Raw genomic sequence first — 20,477 nt, 5'->3', positions numbered from 1 at the left:
CGTGAGGTGCACATCTTGAAGGTTGCCTCACCCTGACCCCCATGAGGCACAAGCCTCAACGCCTAAGTGTGCATCGCATCTCAGATGCACCTTTGACTACTATGCTTTCCCGCTGCCAACAAGATAGTGAAAGATGCAAATTACCTTAAGGTTTTCATTTCCTACTCCTTTGAAAACCATCAAGATTCACTCTGTACTCTATCAAGAACAAAGGAACCACTCCTGGATTTGTTTTCTTTTTCCCCTCATCTCCATCTCATATTTATAGAAACATATTCATAAAAACCAACTACTATGGCAACAATCAAGGAACATGGCCCATCCCCCACCCCAAAACGCGCCCAACCATTTTTATCCTTTCTTGTTGGTTATTTCTTAGCACTAATGTAGAAGGCTGGAAACATTTGAGGCAAGGACTCCATTTCTTTCCCATCAAAATGATGATTTGACTTGAATCCAATTTCCACTCTCCAAAACAAATAACATCCAACTGTTAAACCAACTAGAATGTAAAACAAATTAGCATTTTCTTTTTATAAGAATGCCATACACATCGGGCATCATTTTTTTTATGGCAAAAGAAGTAGTTTCAGTAAAAGAGTAGGGGTATACAAAAAGGAGAATAAGACATCTCCTTGAAAAATCTGAGACAAACCAGATAGGAAATACGAAAAACAGATGAAGAAAGAAAAAGAAACATGCAGAAACACCAGCTCATAATCAAGCCAACAAATAACACTAATCACATTGAATATCCTAGAAGCTCACTCCTTCAAAGTTCCCGCAGCCAACACACCATAGCAATGCCATGTAATGAATCTTGTCAGTGTGTTGGACATTGTTTGAGTTCTCAAATTCTAAATTCTAAAACCAGATGTAAATCCATATTTTTCATATTATTTTAAACAATTTTTCCAAGAATATAAGTTTATATATATCTAGCAACTAGCATTCATGCCCATTAACAAGCAATGTCAGCTTCAAATCGACTTTTATAATTATTTGATGTTGACGTTCGTTCAACTTGAACACGCGCAGCGGAAGCACACAATCACACACAAATCAATCAACAACCTAATGCAAGCACTCGACGATGAAATATACTCAAGAAGCAATCAAACAATGATAAGAAGAATCAAAAACACAACTAAAACACAAGATTTATGTGGTTCGGCAATAGCCTACGTCCACGGGGAGCAGCACTTGGGTTTTCACTATGATCAATGTCAAAGCTCCAATCTTTGAAGCTTACTTGAAGCTTAATCTTATCTAAGGTTTCATAATGATGTTTATATAACCATCTAATGCTTATAGAAGGGTTCTAGTAAACCTAAACTACATCTATAGTTATCCCCCGGAGGAAAATCCCCCAAATAAGCCCAATCTACAACCCCCGATTCGAATATCAGCCACATCCCCAACAATTGACAATCTAGTCATGAGTTTCTTAACATCTACTTTGAACTTCTAGAAATCCTTCAGGTGGCTGTGAGATGGGAGAAGTTGATGAAATATTTTATTTGGTCTGGGTTAGGGGATGGTAGAAAGAATCATTTAGTTTGTTGGGAGCAAGTGCGAAAGCTGGGAAAGAGAGTTTAGTGTCAAAAAACATCTCTTCAGGTAGGAAGTGGTCATCAAAAGTGAATATAGGCTCCATAGGAAAAGCTGGGAAGCTTTTTTGTGGTCAGGTGGGAGATATGCTTGTCCCTAGAAATTTACCTCTCAGATTTATATTGCTTTGATTTCTTGGACTTGGGCCGATTAGGGGTTCTGGGAGGATTTATGGCTGGGGGCATCCCTTTTTGTGTTTCCTTTCCACACTTATATTGTCTTTCTACCATCCATGATGCTCCTATCACCAATTACATATACAGGATGACTCTTTTATCTCTTGGAATATTCAATTCTTTGAATCTTAATTATAGGGAGGTGGCTCAGTTCAGTTCTTTGAGTTCCATTCTTTTCTCTCTTACATTGACATAGGCTCCATGCCATGATACTTCTGGTAATTTTTTCAGCAATCCTTTCTGTTTCTGTCTAGTCTAGACCCCAACCAACATTCCTTTCCCTTTGGAGAAGTTCATTTGGAAGGCCAAGTTTCTTTTAAACTTAACTTGTTTGTTTGGTGCATGATTCTCCACAAGCTACATACCAGTGATTGTTTGGGGGTGTAGGGACCTGATATGACTTTATCACCATGTGTGTTCTGTGTAATCAGAATAGCAAGACTATTCTAATTTTTTTATTAAAAAAAAAACTTCTCAAAAAACCATTAAAAAAATTAAGGTGCTGTTTGTTATCACTTCTTTTTTCTATTTTCTGATATTGTTAGAAGAGAATAAATAAGTAGATAATGTGATTGTTATGGTGCTGGCTTTTGTTGGGGAATGTAACTTTGTCCACCTCTTTTTTCCACGCCTCTTTCGCTTGAGCTCAGGTCAAGATGGTTCCATTTCTTGGGATTTTCATCTTCAAAAGTCGTTGAATGACAAGAAGATGGTACAGTTATCTTCTATGCTATTTTTGTTGAATAACTGTTTAAGTTTCATTGGAAAAGGATAGTTGGTCCTTGTCTTTGGATCCTTCGCGGCCACGCGGGGGGGTGGGGTGGTGTTATTGGGGGTTATTCTTGCAAATCCATTTGTGAATTTTTGACTAGCTCTAATTCTTCTTTTCCTCTCAACATAACCATCTGAAAGGCCAAAGTCCCCTCTAAAATCAAGGCTTTTCTCTGGTTGGTTCAATTGATAGAATCAATACCAATAACTTCTTACAGATTAGGAGACATTTGAAGGCTCTCCAGATGTTTGTGTACTTTGTTTAAACTGTTCAGAATGCATTGAATCTTTTTAGACAATGTGATTTTGCTTGGAGGGTATGAAATGAGTTAATTCAGCAAATGTTGGGTGTGTCCAGGGACATTGCAGGATTTTTAGGCAGTTTCTTTTGTTGGTTTCAGCAGGAAAAAGGAAATAGTGCTCTGGAACAGTTCTTTTTTAGCAGTATTTTGAGGGCTGTGGATGAAACACAATGCGGGTATTTTTTCAGGAAAGAATTAATTGTATTTGCTGTTTTGGGAGAAGATTCATTTTTTGGCTGCTCTTTGGTGTGCGGGTCAAGGGAACTTTGAAAGGGTGAGCTTTTCAGATATTCAACGTGATTGGTGATATTTTTTGGATTGTTAGTGCGCTAGTTTTGATTTACTGTTTTTGCTTTTCCGTTTTCTCCTTTGTTTTTGTCTGGATTTTTCCAGACTTTGCTAAGAAGATGTCTCTTAATCTTTTAATAAGAATCTTCTTTTGCTATCAATATTATAAAAAAAAATGCTGCTCTTTCTGTTTCTAATGTCAGTTTTCACAAAAACAGAATTTTATGGTTTTCTAGTACTTTAATATCCAGAATTGACTTCTGTGGATTATACCATCATTCTATATTAATTTTTTATTAAAATAAAATGACCATGACTTCAAATTTTAATTAAAATAATAATATCCATTCAAATTTATAAACATTTGAAATATATATATAATTCATTCAAAAAATCATTTATATCATTTTTCAATTGTACAAAAGGATTTTTCTTAGATATTCTAGCATCCAAAAAATGTCTAAAATGAGTAAATTCTTCAACTTTTGAACTGGCATCTCCTCCCATTGAAAGCCATACTACTCCTCCCCCTCCAAACTGCACCAAAATAGGCAAGGGGAAGCTTCTTTTTCCTACTAAGGCTACTCCCAACCCCCCCTAAAAAGAAAAAGGAAAAAAAACCAACACTGCATGAGACTTCACACTAGCCAGCAAACCCCAATGGACACAAAACCACTGCCAAATGAAACTCGCAGCAACTACATAAAGAAGAAGAGATAATTAGATGTATTTCCATCTTCCTTGCACATAAAAAACCAGATGACTAAGATCGCCCCTTTTTTCTACAACTATCCCCGAAAAAGAATAGCATCTAACACAACTTATGGCCAAAAAACCAAGCTACCTTCATTGGAGCCTTTGGTCTCCAATCAGATTTCCAAGGTAAAAGTACTTCCACCTATTGATGATGAGGTTGTAGAAATATTAACTGTGATATACCATTCCTTCCACTTCTCCAGACTCCAATAGATTACATCCATCCTAAGATTATCAAGATTTGCACTATAAAGGACCCAAAGAAGTTTTTCCACACTAGGCAGCTACCGATCATTGCATTTCCTTCAAATTGGAGATGGCAAGCAGTAGAATTAAGGCCAAATGATGCGTCACCAAGTCTTCCTCACCTTAGACAGATTTAAACCGTGGTTTTAAAACATGGACCAGGCCTGATGAGCTTGGCCATTCCACACACAGGATGAAACTGGATTTGAATTGATTTAGGTTGACTTAGTCAACTTAGTGTGACCTGACTTAACATGCCAAACCCGATGGGTTAGCCAAGTTGACCCAATAGCAAAGTAGATGAGAAATGGGGGTAGGCAGGAATTAGACCCTCCACATTCAATTCGAAGCTGGGGTGAGTTACTCGCTGGTCACACAAAAGGGGAGGGGCGGAGTTGGGGAAGCACCCCATCATATTACCATTCCAAGCTTTAAGAGTGCGTTAGGTTGGGGAGGAGAGGAGAAAAGAAACTAATAGACTAGAAGATAAGAGAAGAGGAGAGGAAAGGAGAGGAGAAAAACTAGTTTCCCTCTTGTATGTTCAGTTGGAGAGAACTTAAGGGCCTGTTTGGTATCATTTTTGCTTTTACTTTTCGTTTTTGCTTTTGTACAATGATGAAATAGATTATGACAATTGTTTCCGTTCCCAGTTTTCTATTTCTATTGTTGATTTTTGGTTGTTTTCAAAAAAAAACTAAAAATCAGATTTTATGGCTTTCGCTTGTTTGAGTAGCCTATTGCCAAAATACTTTCATATGTAGAATTAACTTTGGTATTTAAATCATTCATTTTATATATAATTTAATTAAAATCAAAAATAGATCATTATGTAAATTTAAAATATAACTAAAATAAAAACATCCATAAAATTTATAAAAAATTGAATAAAATTTAATAAATTATTTAAAAAATAATTTAACTATTTCTCAATTTTCATGTGCAGTACGAATGCTTTTCAAACACTAAAAAGTGATTTTTGAAATATAATAATTTCTATTTTTATTATAGTATTTTTTTAAATTTGTATTTTCATTATTTGAATTATATTTTGTACTTACTATCTGATTCAAGGACAAAAATTGGCATTTGCTGAATCAAGTTTTTAATTTGCATTAGTTTTAGGATTATTAACTACTATTAGTTTATGGGTTTTAGTATTTGTTTCTGATTTTTAGTTTTTGTTCATGGTTTCAAGCTAGCTATGCTTTATGGTGTAGAATGTTGGGCAACCAAGAAACAACATGTACAAAAAGTAAAAGTTGTTGAAATGCAAATGTTAAGGTGGATAAGTGGTATAACATTAAAGATAAACTAAGGAACAAGCATAAACGCAATAATTTAGGCATAGTACCAGTTGAAGACGAGATAGGGGAGAGGAAACTTAGATGGTTTGACCATTTAAAATATAGACCTAGTAGAGCACCTGTAAGGAGGAGTGAGTTAGTTATTCTTTTCGACATAGGGGTAAGGGTAGGCCTAAAATAGCTTGAATGAGGCAGTGAGGAAGGATTTAGTAGCCCTTAATCTAATAGAGAAAAATTCTTTTGATTAGGTGAATTGGAGACAAAGAATTCATGTTGATGTTCGTGGTTTCATTTAAATAATTTTTACCAAACAGCCCTAAGAAATCTATACTTTTCTTGTTAGGTTCAACTAATGTGAGAGAAAAAAAGAGGGAAAAAAAGAAAAAATGAATTCGTATATAGTCATTTTATAATACCCTTGTAAGAAAAGTGTCCAATAATAAGACAATGATAGTATGTATGAAATTTTTTAAGTCATTTTATAATACCCTTGTAAGAAATGTGTCAGATAATAAAACAATAATAGTGTGTATGAAATTTTTTAAGTTAAAAAACATACAAATTTTTTTAGATTAATCTAATAGCACAAGACCCCCACTAAATGCAAAACAAACCTGCATGCACATTGAACTCCATTATCACAACATTTTCATTAGCCATAGTTTTTGTTTTATAAATAATCAAACCATATAAATAATAAAATAACATGCATAAGATTTGCGATTTTATAAATTTTTTATTAAAAGGGCATCATTGTCCTTTTTTTGCAAAATTATGAGTTGGTTTCTTTTCTTTTCTCTCCAAATCTCTCCAATTTGAGATGGGAAAACATGAGCCTTTTTCTCCACCTTTTTTTCTTCCACGTCTTTTCTCTACAATAACAAACCAACCCTAAAGTCCCACCCTTATCTTATCTTCTACAGGAGTTATGCCTAACTTACCACGAAGTAGAGAGACTATTTATGTTCTCTTCTCTTCTCTCCACTTCCCCATAACTAAGCACACCCTAAAGCTGATAACCTTCAAGAAATCTTCTTTCCATTTCATAATAACTTTCCAAATGCCGACTGCAAAAGAACATCTAATATCATTGGAGAACCAACCTCTAGCAGACATACCGTATTTGATCACAACAACCTTCTACCATGAAATTTTTTTGAATTGGTATTGGCATTTAGATAGATAGTGTTGAGATGTGGTAAGATTACATTGGCAATTTATCATCAAGCACATTGTATGAGCATGTGGCTGTGTTAAACCAGTTATATTGTTAGAGAATATTGTTATTACTTAACTGTCTTTCAGTTTGTAATTTTTAGTTTGTAATTCTGTTATTGTATTTCTCGTGTAGTTATTTTTCAGCTATAAATATATGCTGATGTAATGAATTATGATAATGAGAATTCAGAATTTCTCTCTGGTTGTTTTCTTCACATGGTATCAGAGCAATTCTCCGCTGCTGCTCTCCGTGGTTCTCTTCGCAGAACTTTCTTCAATCAAGAGCAAGATTAAAGAAATTCTTCTCTCATGGCTTCGTCTGCAACCTCCACTGACACTTCTTGTTCTCTTGTTAATTCTGTTGTTGATCTGAGCTCAAATCCTTATTACTTCCAAGGCAGCGATGGTCCAAATCTGCATCTTGTCAATAAGGTTCTTACTCAAGACAACTATCAGACATGGAGCATGTGTGTTACGATGGCACTGAGTGCCAAGAACAAGCTAGGGTTCATTGATGGAACTCTGGTAGCTCCTTTATCTACTGATACGAATTATACCACCTGGAAACGAGGCAATGACACCGTGAAGTCATGGATCCTCAATTCATTGTCTGATGATGTTTATTCCAGTGTGATGTTCATCAAATCAGCAAGGGATATATGGACTGAACTTGAAGATCGATTCTCGTTAACCAATGGACCTAGGATTTTTCAATTACAGCAATCTTTTTCTAATCTGGCACAAGGTCAGATGAATATTGTCGATTATTTCACACAATTAAAGTCCTTATGGGATGAATTGATGAGCTACAAGCCTATTCCCGAAACATCCCCTACTTCTTTGAAGGTTTTGGCTGACTATCAAAATGAAGATTATGTCATGAAGTTTTTAATGGGTTTGAATGAATCATATAGTCATATTAAAAGCCAAATTCTTCTTAGTAATCCCTTACCTCCCATAAACAAAGTATTGGCATTACTTGTGCAAGAAGAGAGACCAAGGGAGATTAGTTCAGTAATAATTACTGAACCAACAGCTATGCTGGGAAAAGCTACAGGAAATCAACGATACAGACAGAATTTTGGCAAGAAAGAAAGACCTTTGTGTTCTCATTGTGGACTTCTAGGACACACAGCAGAAAAATGTTACAAGCTACATGGATATCCTCCAAGGTACAAGTCAAGATCTAAGCACAATAGCTCTTTAGCAAATCAGGTAAACTTGGTAACCAATACTGAGCAATGTGGTGAAGTGCAGCAGCTTCCATTCACTCAGGAACAACTCAAACAGATCATGGCAATCATGCATCCTTTACCTGAAATGCAGCCACAACCTTCAGTTGCTCAAATGACTGGACCTTTTCTTCAAAATATAAATCCTTTTTCTGCAGATCATCTTTTCTCCACAATGACAGGTATTTCTTCCTGCTCATCTGCTGTTTGTACTCAAGGTCTCACTTGGATAATTGACACTGGGGCCACTGATCATATGGTAAATTCTGTCAACTCTCTCACTACCATAACAACTTCCATTAATACATCTGTGAAATTACCTACCGGTACTCTTGTTCCAGTCACACACATTGGAACAATTCGTATAACATCTACTTTGTTGCTCACTGATGTTCTTGTTGTTCCTTCTTTTGCCTACAACTTAATTTCCACCAGCAAACTTCTCAAATCAATTTCATGTTGCCTTATTTTTCATGGCAAATTTTGCTTTATACAGGACCTGCAGACATGGAGGATGATTGGATTGGGTGAAGAGAGGGCAGGTTTATATCATCTCCTCAATAAGCATTCAGCTATGTCAGTCTCTAATACAATTTCCAATAAGCATGGCCTAACTCCTGTATCTGCTTCATTGTCTGTCAATAATTCTGACTTTGATATTTGGCATTATAGATTAGGACACCCCTCTAAATCTAGACTAGATCTGTTGCATAAATCTGTTCCTGCAATAAAAGAGTCTCATTTTAGTCATTGTAATATCTGTCCTCTTGCTAAACAGCAGAGGTTACCTTTTCCAAACAGAAATAATAAATCTTCAAAAGCCTTTCAACTTGTACATTGTGATATTTGGGGTCCTTTTTCTATTAAATCAATTGATGGTGCAAAGTATTTTCTGACCATTGTAGATGATTATACCCGATGTACTTGGCTATACCTAATGCAATCTAAAGCACAAGCAAGATATTATGTGCAATCTTTTGTTTCTTTTGTTGAAACTCAGTTTCATATTACTATACAAATCATTCGTACTGATAATGGAACAGAATTTCACATGCCTGATTTTTTTATTTCCAAAGGCATTATCCACCAAAAGTCATGTGTTTATACACCACAACAAAATGGTGTCGTTGAACGAAAGCATCAACATATTCTTGCTGTGGCTAGATCTCTTCGATTTCAATCCAACTTACCTCTTCATTTCTGGGGTGAGTGTGTTCTAACTGCAGTTTATCTCATTAACAGGCTGCCCACTCCAATTCTCCATGGTAAATCTCCTTTTGAAATGTTGTTTCATAAACTTCCTAGTTATTTTCATCTTAGAGTTTTTGGTTGTCTTTGTTTTGCCTCTACTATTTCACATGGTAGAACCAAATTTGATCATAGAGCAAAGTCTTGCATATTTGTAGGATATCCTTTTTCTGTAAAAGGCTACAAATTATATGATCCACACACTCAAAAGATATTCATATCCCGCGATGTTGTGTTCTATGAACATGTTTTTCCTTGTTAGAAATTTTCACAAAATCATTCTTCTGATATTCCTCATCCAATTTTGACAAACTGGGAAAATTCTTCTGATTTTATTCCTTTAGAACCATTCACTTCTGAATTACCTTCTCATAGTCCAAATATCACAACAGACATGAGTAATGTTTCTATTGATCCCTCGAATGTTTTTAATACCTCCATTCCTTCTGTTCCTTTGCAAAGAACTTCAAGACAGATTCGTACTCCTCCTTACCTCTAGAATTATCAATGTTCTCTGCCTTCTTTAACAACTCAGTCCAGTTCTGCCACTGTTGCAGGTCCAGGCTGCCCTCATGATATTTCTCCTTACACCTCCATTACTAATCTTTCTCTTGCCCATCAAATTTTTGGGTCTTCAGTCACTAACCTTGTTGAACCAAAATCTTATAAGGAGGCATCTTTACATCCTGAATGGAGAAAAGCTATGGCTGCTAAAATCAAGGTTTTAGAAGACAATCAAACCTGGATCTTGACTGAATTACCTCCTGGGAAGGTTGCCATTGATAATAAATGGGTTTACAAGATTAAGTTCAAATCTGATGGTACTGTTGAAAGGGCCAAAGCACGACTTTTGGCCAAAGGTTTTACACAACAAGCAGGTTTGGATTATACAGAAACTTTCAGCCCTGTTGCTAAACTGGTCAGTGTTAGATGCCTTTTATCCATTGCTGCTATCAAAGGTTGGCACCTTCATCAGTTAGATGTCAATAATGCCTTCCTTCATGGAGATCTTGATGAGGAAGTCTATATGCGTGTGCCTCCTGGATTTGCTAGCAAGGGGGAGAACATTGTATGCAAACTCAACAAGTCACTTTATGGGCTTAAGCAAGCATCATGACAATAGTACTCAAAATTATCTACTTCTTTAACAGAATTTGGTTACACACAATCACTTGCAGATTATTCTCTCTTCACTAAGGATACTGGTGAATCATATACAGCTCTTCTAGTATATGTAGATGATGTTATTCTTGCAAGGAACAGTTTCCAGGAATTTAAGAGTCTGACACATTTTCTACATGAGAAGTTTAAAATTAAAGATCTAGGAGAACTGAAGTATTTTTTGGGAATAGAGGTAGCAAGGTCTAGACAAGGTATTTCTATATGCCAACGAAAATATGCATTGGATATTCTCAAAGACTCAGGTTATATAGGCTCTAAGGCAGTAAAATATCCTATGGAGCAGAACATGAAATTAACTACAGAAGAAGGAGATTTACTTGAAGATCCCACTGCCTATAGAAGGTTAATAGGGAGAATGTTGTATTTAACTATTACAAGGCCTGATATATCTTATGCAGTCCAGGTTTTAAGTCAGTTCATGGATAAGCCAAGGGCACCACACTTGACTACAGCATATCGAGTGTTAAAATACATCAAAGCAACTCCTGGTCAAGGATTGTTCTTTTCAGCTTCATCAGACATACACTTAAAGCTTTTTGTGATTCAGATTGGGCAGGTTGCATAGAGACTAGGAGGTTAGTCACAAGTTATTGTGTTTTCCTAGGAAATTCTTTAATCTCATGGAAATCTAAGAAACAAAAGATAGTGTCTCGATCATCTGCAGAATCAGAATATAGATCCATGGCAACTACTGTATGTGAAGTAACTTGGCTGCTTTCACTACTTAAAGATTTAAAGATTGAGCATACAAGGCCAGTTTTGATTTTTTGTGACAATCAAGCAGCACTACATATAGCTGCTAATCCAGTATTTCATGAGAGAACAAAGCATATTGAGATAGATTGTCACATTGTTAGAGAGAAGATATAAGCTGGAATTATCAAGATATTGAAAGTTACTTCGCAAAATCAGTTGGCAGACATTTTTACAAAACCCCTTGGATATTCTTCTTTTACTTCATTGCTTTCCAAGATGGGAGTAATTGATGTTCATACTCAATCACATCCATCTTGAGGGGGAGTGTTAAACCAGTTATATTGTTAGAGAATATTGTTATTACTTAACTGTCTTTCAGTTTGTAATTTTTAGTTTGTAATTCTGTTATTGTATTTCTTGTGTAGTTATTTTTCAGCTATAAATATATGCTGATGTAATGAATTATGATAATGAGAATTCAGAATTTCTCTCTAGTTGTTTTCTTCACAGGCTGCTCCCCAAAAATAAAGTGGACAAAATAAATAAATGCATTTGTTGTGGACACGTGCAGATTGCGCATAACTCGAGAGATTCAGAGAAGGAAGAATTAAAATTACTTATTAAGCACAAGAAAATTAGAAAAAGGCACAAATACTTCTTGAGTTAGAAATTCTTCTTTTCTTGAAGTTTCTATTTTCAACCAAGAAAATCAGCCCTTCCATCCCCAAAAAAAAAAAAAACCAGCAAAGCTCAAGCATCAACAAACACAATTTTGGGTAAGAAACCATTTAAAACTGGAATTAAAAAACCAGTTAAATCAGGAGCAATAAAAAGTTTGTGGAAGAAAAAACCTTCCATTTCTTGGCTGCGCCCCCGGGGGGTTGTTTGCAAACCAAACTGACATCAAATAACTCCATTTCACGCAGCAACTTTAAATACAAAACTATAAAAGCCCAGCTTTGTTTTGGACGAAGTCTCGAAAAAGAAGACAAAATATTAATTCTTAATTTTCAGTGTTATGAAATATGGTGGGGAGAAAGAACACTTCACCCAATCCAAATTACCCTAATACGACTACTCAGCTCACACTTCACTTCACTTTCTGGCCGCTCGACAAAACTAGAACAACGGTTTTTACCCGAACAAACAGAACATAAGACGTACTTTCTTTAGTTTTTCTATTCCTACATTTTATCAGCACCCAAACAAAGAATCAGAAATGCAGAGAAAGATAACCTTCTTCGGAGCGAACATCGAGGAATGTGCGGGAATGTGTGACGTCCTTCTCCACCTCCTCCCCGGAGCTCGAGTTTACAACTTCCGCACTCTCGGCCATCACTCTCGCCTTGGAAGAATAATACAGAGCGCAAGAGCACCTCCTAGGACTGAATCGAGCAGAAAAAGAACACGAAATCGAAATAGGCGACGAGGAAGAAGATGAAGCAGTAGTGGTAGAAGTAGAAGAAGAAGAGGAAGAGGGAGAAGATGAAGGACGGTCGAGAACCCTAGCTCTGGAGAATATGTGTCGAGTCACGGGAAGCGTAGAGGAGAGGAGCAGCGACATAGTCTGCGAGGAGAGAGAAATAAGGGAGGGAAGAGAGAGAGGGAGAGAGAGAGGGAGGGAGGACTCGTTCTCGGGATGACGAGAGAACGAGAGGGGTTACTGGTGGAGCCGATCCAGGCCTCGCGTTTGGCGGGCGCACGTGCGATCTGATGTTGCGTTTGGGGCCGGGAGTGTGGAGGGAGAGAATTATCGTAACACGTGTCTGGCCCAAGTGGGACTGGCAGAATTATCCGGATCTTCTAATCAGGTAGCTAAGCTCCGACCAAATCCCTTAAAGACTCTCTTGAGTCCGAGAATTTTTAAAATTCATTTTTCTGGGTGTAATCAATCTGCTTGCCGTTATAAACCATTTAATGAAATATTTTTAAAGTGCTAAAAATATCCGCAAAAAAACAATATTGCAATTACATAATTTTGCTCGATTTCCCTTCAAAAAACATGCCACTAATTTTTTAAAAAAACTTTCAAAATAATCATTTTCAATGTCAAAATTTTTGTGATTTGAACTTCAAATAATTGTTTTAAAAATTTAATATGTTAAAATGAAATTTTGCTCTCGTTTGATTCTTTTTCTTAGGAACGTTGCAAAATAAAATTGTTATGTCAGGATAGGGAAATTAGAACCAATTGCACTAGATCAAAAAATAAGAACTATTAACAAGCAGAGTCTTTCAAAAATACTTCTGAAAATCAAACCGATCTGAAATCTAACCCCAACTGAATCAAAAAATTGGTTAATTGATTCGTTTGTGCCTGTTATGATTAAATTTTTTATAATTTTTATTTTAATTTGGTTTCAATTTTTAATGTTCATGAACCAATGATTAGCTAAATTAAAACAATCTATGTATTCATTTGTACTATATATTTCATATGATTGTATAACAATATTATAATATATCCTAAAGTTATAAAATAGTATGCATAAATATTTTTGAGTGATTGATTTATATAAATAAAGTGTGATTACACATGCTAAATCAAAACATAAGTAAAGGATCTAATATTTTTTTTAAAAACACTTATGATGTGTAAGTTAGTTTGGATTGGGCATTCGAATTGAATTGTTGGTTATTGTGCTATTGACTAGTCAATGAGTTTAGATTGATTTCGATTCACAATACATCGAATCAAAACCTCCGATTCGACTCAAAGTAATCAACCCATGAGCACCCTACTAACAAGGATGGAACTAACTAAGATAATGTTTAAGGAGATCTACAGTCAACAATAGGGATGAAAGTAACAAAACTAACTACAACAAAATTTATGGGGATTGTAGATTGTGGTGAAACTAATTGCATCCAAATAATAAGAATCACTAGTGGAGACAAAAACCAAATACACTTGGGTTGAGGGAGATGATAAGAACAATACCAACTATGCCAATATCAAAGAACACAAATCATTGGTGGGGAGGAATCAACTATGTTAGGGTTGGGGGAGATTGCAAGGAGAGTTAAAACCAGCTACACTGAGATAAAAAACAATCGCTAGTAGGGACAAAAGCAACTGTGTCAAGGTTAGAAGAAAACATTGGCAAGGATTACATAAAAATTGAGGTGATCACTAGTGAGGACAAAATCAATTGCTCTGGGATCAAAAAGTAAAACCATCAATAGTAATAAAACCAACTATAATAAGGTTAGCGTGGATCATTCATAGGTATAAATCCAACTACGCTGAGGTTGAGTAGGATCATGTATAGGGACAATAACAACTATGTTGGGATTGAGGGGGGTGACAAGAAGGAACAAAACATATTGCCTTAGGATTAAAGAATGAGAACCACTAAAAGAGATGGAACCAAATGTGATTGGTTTTGTAGGCGAAAACTTACCTATATACCAAGGTGTCTAGGTCTAAAGATATGGAGTTTTGAATTGAATTTCCGGATGACCAAAATGACGTCTGAGAAATGCAACACTAGGATGGGAGGTGTACTAGTGGGTACATACTTGCACACCAAGGTGATCAAGTCCATCAATACGAGTTGAGTAACACATTGATATGACTAAAAAAAGCTTAGTAAGAATTGAAATGCAGATCAAGATATGAGTTCCATCAATAAGATTTTCCCATGCATCTAGGTGATTGAAAACTATCCAACAAGCTATGATACACTTGTAATTATTCAGCATTGATAACTAACATAGTCCACTTTATAAACTTGGTCACATAAAAGAGAGAAAAATATAAGTTATCGTGCTTTATGGAGCTTAGTTACCCATCTAACAAAAATTATCCAAGTTTTTTTTATTTTTATGAATATGAACACACCTAGCTATATTAGGACTTTATCAAAGGAATATCAAATTTTACATGGTTCAAGGAAAGCCGAAGATACCCAACTTTAAGAGGGCTCCTCTTTAAGAAGGTTCAAACTAAATTCAATGCAATAAGATACTTGACTAAAAAAGTTTTTGAGCCAAAATTTGATTGGGCTTCTGCCAATGTTGGATTCTTTCCAAGATGTCAACGGATGGAAATTTTGGCATGGTGATGCTTAAATAAGAAAACCTAAAAAAATATAGTAATATATATACAAACACAAAACACATAATACACATAGTCACCATCTTGTTTTTTTAAAGAAACAGAATACAAATAAAATCATGAGTATACGGAAATCAAAGATTAGATTCAAAAGTTTATTTGTGCATAGGAAATGTGATAACTAACCTGCTCAGTTAGGGCTAGTCAACTAGTACCCCTATCAACACCTATTCATGGAATGGTTACAATAATTACGTGTGTGTATGTGTGTGTGTGTGTGTGTGTGTTGACGAGTCCCTGAAATGCATGATTTTAGATCCTCCTCTACCTTTGTTTATCCTTACTTTATTACTTATTTATCCTTTTTTTTTTTTGATTATGCACCGAGTTTCCACGTGTCCGTTTTACGGTCCACGTGACTAATCCCGAGCCCCTTGAAGTCGACCCCACAACTCCAAAGGGAGGTAAATTTCACAAATCCAGGGGCAAAAACGAACCCGGGAGGGTTTGAATACCTGACCTCGTGAGAGGTACTCCCGCAGCCCGCACTACCACCTGAACTACACCTTGGGGGTTACCCATTGTTATTATTGTTTGGAGTTATGGAAGGTATGTTGATCTTTTCAGGAAATACAGGTTAAAACCAATGAGTTAGGCATACGAGAAGCTACAAGAGTATTTGGAGTACACAAAGCTCAAAGTCAGATGCTTAATGTTGACTTTTTGAGTCCGATCTCGTTTTGATAATAACAAAACACAATTATCTCATATGTGCATTGAGCTTTTTAACAAGAACATTATTTAACATGCACAAAAGGTGAGAAAGTCATGGAAGCCACGAGGATTAAAGCATATACAACCTGACACAATCCATGGAACTAAAAGAGTAGAAGAATGAAGATGCAAACATCAAGTTCAAGATCGTCATGAGAATGGATATTTAGAATTGATTGTATTTGCATATTTTATATGATATAGCTAGAAGCTCAAAATATACCCTAGACTGACCTTAAGACATATGCATTTCATGAAAATCTTAGGGTTAAACATGGACTTAGAGATTTTATTTTGAATCCCGAAAAATATTTTATAAAAGATCAAAGCAAAAGAGCAAAATTGATTTTGAAAACTAAAATGAAATTTCTGAAGTTGGTATGCCCAGACGACTGGGGTGTACCCTCAGAAGTCTGAAGATGCACGCTCAGACAACTAAAGTTTTACTTTAGATATCTGAAGTATTTCTTCAGAAGACCAAAGAATTAGTTCAGTATATTGAAGATTTATTTGCTGAAACACGGAACAGGCAGAACACCCTCATAAGACTGATCCATCAGTTCAGTCGTCTGAGCTGGGACTTCAGAAGACTGAACCTACAGTTCAGTCGTCTGACCCTTTGTCCAAACTATAATTTCCAGTGCTTTAAGGAACATCAGAAGACTGAACCTGATACCTCAGTCCATTGACCCTACGGTGATTTTAAATTTTTCAAATTTAAATGTTATAAAAACGTGGGGGATATTCCAAGTATCTAAGGCAACAAGGAAACTCATTCTATAAACACTCCCAAAACCCTAAAAACACAAGAAGAAAGAGTTTTAGAGAGATATTCACACATCTTGTGCTACGTATGCCTCCATACCAAAACTTTGCCAATATTCTTCTAATTTCATACTCTTTGGGCAAATCATCTCAGCTTTTCAAAAGGATTTCATTTACACATCTTAAAAACAAGCTTTGGTGATTGAGGTTTGGTAAACAATGGATTGGTTTGTGCTTTTAATATATAGATATCTTGAAGATTTTTCATATCTCATACTCATACATCTATTATTCCTATTGAGAAGAAAAATCTTTGTGTTGTTACGTAAAAATTTATTTGTGAAAGGATTTTATAAACATTGAATATTTGCTGATCTTCAAGTTCCTATTTTCATTCAAAGACTCGACATTTTGTTATTGCGAAATCTACTTGTTTGAAAAGTCTAAAGGTTCTAAATATATATTCGTGAGAAATATCTTGTGAAAAGTTTTGTTTAAATCTTTGCATTATTCAAAGTCACTTATTTCAATCAAAGATTTAATCTTACGAAATATTGGATAGCAATAACATATATCTGAGCATTATTTAATATTATTTTAAATGGTTTTATTTTCGGTTCTTGCATAAAGTATTTTGAAATTAAACCCCAAGATCTCCAAAGTTCTTTTTTTTTTTTTTAGAATCAATTTTTGGAAGATATTGATTAAAGGGTAATTTTTGAAGCATATCATTCATATAACGATTACATCATTACATACATACTGAGCTTCAAGTTTTATCATATGGATATGTGTTAGGATTTTCTATTGTACTCACTAGCTGTGTGTAGAAGCATTTGAGTGTATTTGCAGAAATTGTAACTTCTATATTGTAATCACGATTCGGGTTGTGAACTGGGTTTGAGGAGAAAATTGTATCTCTTATAAGCAGCGGAGTAGGAGGAAGTTGTACCTCTTGTAAGCAGCGGATTCTAAGGGAAGCTCCATTAGGATTAAAGGAGCAGGGATTTAGTGGAATCCTTTAGTGGGTTGCTCAAGGCGAGGACGTAGGCCGAGTTGGTTAAATCTTGTAAAATCATGTTTGCATCTCTCTTACCCTTAAGTCCCTTTTAATTTTCGCATTGTATTTAAATTACTCGTGCATTGTGTATGTGTTGAACACTTGTTACATATGTGACTAATTGGGTAGAAGTGTATGCTTGACAAAGACACATATTAGATTGATTAATTGTGAAACATTAATCTTGTTGTTAGGTAATTTGAAAGTTGTAATTGAAGGTTTTTCAAAATTAGATCTTAAAGGTCATAATCTTTTAAAAATACCCAATTCACCCCCTCTCGGGATAACACCGTAATTCACACTTAACCATACTCCCAAAGCCTTAGATCATTAGAGATAAAGGAAGTCTTTACTTGACCAAGTGGTGCGACCAGCAACACAAGGGGCGACCTAATCTTCCATTACAAACTTCGAAGTTCAGACTGAGATCGAAATGCTGCAAGGGTCGACCAAGTGATCTACCATGTGACTCTCAAAGGTGACTAAGGTGAGATGTTGAACTCTCCTTAGTTAAGAAATACTGAGAGCATCGACCAAGTGGTCGACCAAGAGACCTTGAGAGGCGACTATGTCGAGTTCCTAAGATTTCCTGAAGATCGAGATCCTGCGAGTCTTGACCATCAACTCAACCAGCAAGACCCTAAAGTGCAACTTAGTCGAAGACACTGAAGATTCGAATCCCTAATTTCCCACGAGTCTCGACCAGGGTGCGCAGAAGGGAAACATGGGAGCAACTTGGTCAATGGCAAAGATCTTCTACGCGAGATTCACTACAAACTTTCCTAAACTAAAAACCAAACCTTGTAAACCCTAGAGCCTATAAGTAATAGCTTCGACAATGTACTATGGGTTCCTCTTTGGTCTTTTTTAGGTTAATGACGGGCCTAGGATACCATTGAGAGCCATCACTCTGTTGCAAGGACAACCAATTGTGAGAGACAACTAGAATAACAAGAAGTGATTTTTATTTGCTTTGTTAGATTAGATTATCATTCAGTTGTACGGATAGTCGTTAGTGATAGACGATTGGAATACAAAGGCTTGATCTTTTTACTTGCTTTCGCTTTACTGCTTTCATTTACATACTTTCAATTTACTTCTTTTGATTTATTACTTGGTTATGATGAAATGATGTTTATAAGGATAACTATAGTTTCAATCAAGTAGAAGTTGTTGGCTACGGATCCGCGGAGGTGATCACTTGATCATTGAGACAGAGTATACTCTGGTTCCCAACCGTGCTCCAGATGGTTGGTGCATCCTTACTACCCTATGTCCTTGACTGACCCTCTACTGCTTTGGACTGAGGGGCTCAAGTTAGTACTCTTATGTATACCTGGTTGAACGTAGTCAAAGGCACAGTGTCCAGCGTTTGATTCAGATCCAAGCATCGCTTTGTAGGAGTAGGGTACTTTATCTTTTACTTGCTTTCCAGTAGTTGATAGAAATACACTCATTGCAAAAATACCACCATTTTCACTTTTCTTTTACTCGAAGTATTAATAAACTAATTGAGAAAAGGTTTACAACTGCACGGTTTAGTCTCTATGGATCGACGCCCGACTTCCCCACTTTCTACTAAACTTGGGATTGTTAGGTAGTATAAATATTATTTTTGGTAGTTAAGGACCCAAGCATTGGCGAGCCTACCATGTGTGTGTTTTTGTGTGTGTGTGTGTGTGTTGATGAGTCTCTGAAATGCATGATTTTAGACCCTCATCTACCTTTGCTTATCCTTACTTTATTCCTTATTTATCCATTATTATATTGTTCGGAGCTATGCAAGGTATGTTGGTATTTTCAGGAAATATAGGTTAAAACCAAGGAGTTAGGCATACGAGAAGCTACAAAAATATTTGGAGTACACAAAGCTCAAAGTCAGATGTTTAACCAAACTCCCAAAACCTCAGGTCATTAGAGAAAAGGACGTCTTTGCTCGACCAAGTGGTGTGACCAGCAACACAAGGGGCGACCTAGTCTTCCATTGTAGACTCCAAAGTTCAGACTAAGATTGAAATACTGCAAGGGTCGACCAAGAGATCGACCATGCGACCCTCAAGGGTGACTAAGGTAAGATGTTTAACTCTACTGAGTCAAGAAATACAGAGAGCATCGACCAAGTGGTCGACTAAGAGATCTTGAGGGGCGACTATGTTGAGCTCTTAAGATTTCTCGAAGATCGAGATCTTGCAAGTCTCGACCATCAACTCGACCAGCAAGACCCTAAAGTGCGACTTAGTCAAAGACACTGAAGATTCGAATCCCTAATTTCTCGTGAGTCTCGACTAGGGCACGCATAAGGGAAATATAGGAGCTACTTGGTTGACGACAAAGATCTTCTGCACGATACTTGCTACAAACTTTCCTAAACTGAAAACCAAACCTTGTAAACCCTAGAGCCTATAACTAATAGCTTCAACAATGTGCTCTGGGTTCCTCTTTGGCCTCTTTTAGGTTAGTGACAAGCCTAAAACACCATTGAGAGCCATCACTTTGTTGTAACGACAGCCGTCTGTGAAAGACGACTCGAATAATAATGAGTGATTTTTATTTTCTTTGTTAGATTAGATGATCATTCAGTTGTACGGACAGTCATTAATGATAGAGGATTCGAATACAAAGGCTTGATCTTTTTACTGCTTTCATTTACATGTGTTTCAATTTACTGCTTTTGATTTATTGCTTGGTTATGATGAAAGGTTGTCTATAAGGATAAGCACTACTACAGTTTCAGTCAGGTAGAAGTAGTTTTCTATGGATCCGCGGAGATGATCGCTTGATTGTTGAG

General features: G+C 36.1%; 1 protein-coding gene across 6 annotated transcripts in view; it reads right to left on the bottom strand.

Annotated features, from left to right (window-relative positions):
- LOC131164190 (glycerol-3-phosphate acyltransferase, chloroplastic) overlaps window positions 1–12,794 on the bottom strand; it is a 97,296-nt gene extending 84,502 nt beyond the window's left edge. For 5 of the 6 annotated variants that reach the window (XM_058121198.1, XM_058121199.1, XM_058121197.1 and 2 more), the window contains exon 1: window positions 12,267–12,762. In XM_058121198.1, coding sequence (XP_057977181.1) covers window positions 12,267–12,594 — 328 coding nt within the window. In that variant the 5' untranslated portion in view covers window positions 12,595–12,762. Of the gene's footprint in view, window positions 1–12,266 lie in introns of all 6 variants that reach the window. The other variant, XM_058121194.1, reaches the window with a different exon arrangement.
- Window positions 12,795–20,477: the final 7,683 nt, after the last annotated feature.

This window comes from Malania oleifera, chromosome 9, assembly GCF_029873635.1.
Source record: "Malania oleifera isolate guangnan ecotype guangnan chromosome 9, ASM2987363v1, whole genome shotgun sequence".
NCBI lineage: Eukaryota > Viridiplantae > Streptophyta > Magnoliopsida > Santalales > Ximeniaceae > Malania > Malania oleifera.
The sequence above is the reverse complement of the archived record's forward strand: the minus strand, read 5'-3'. Positions and strand labels throughout refer to the sequence as shown.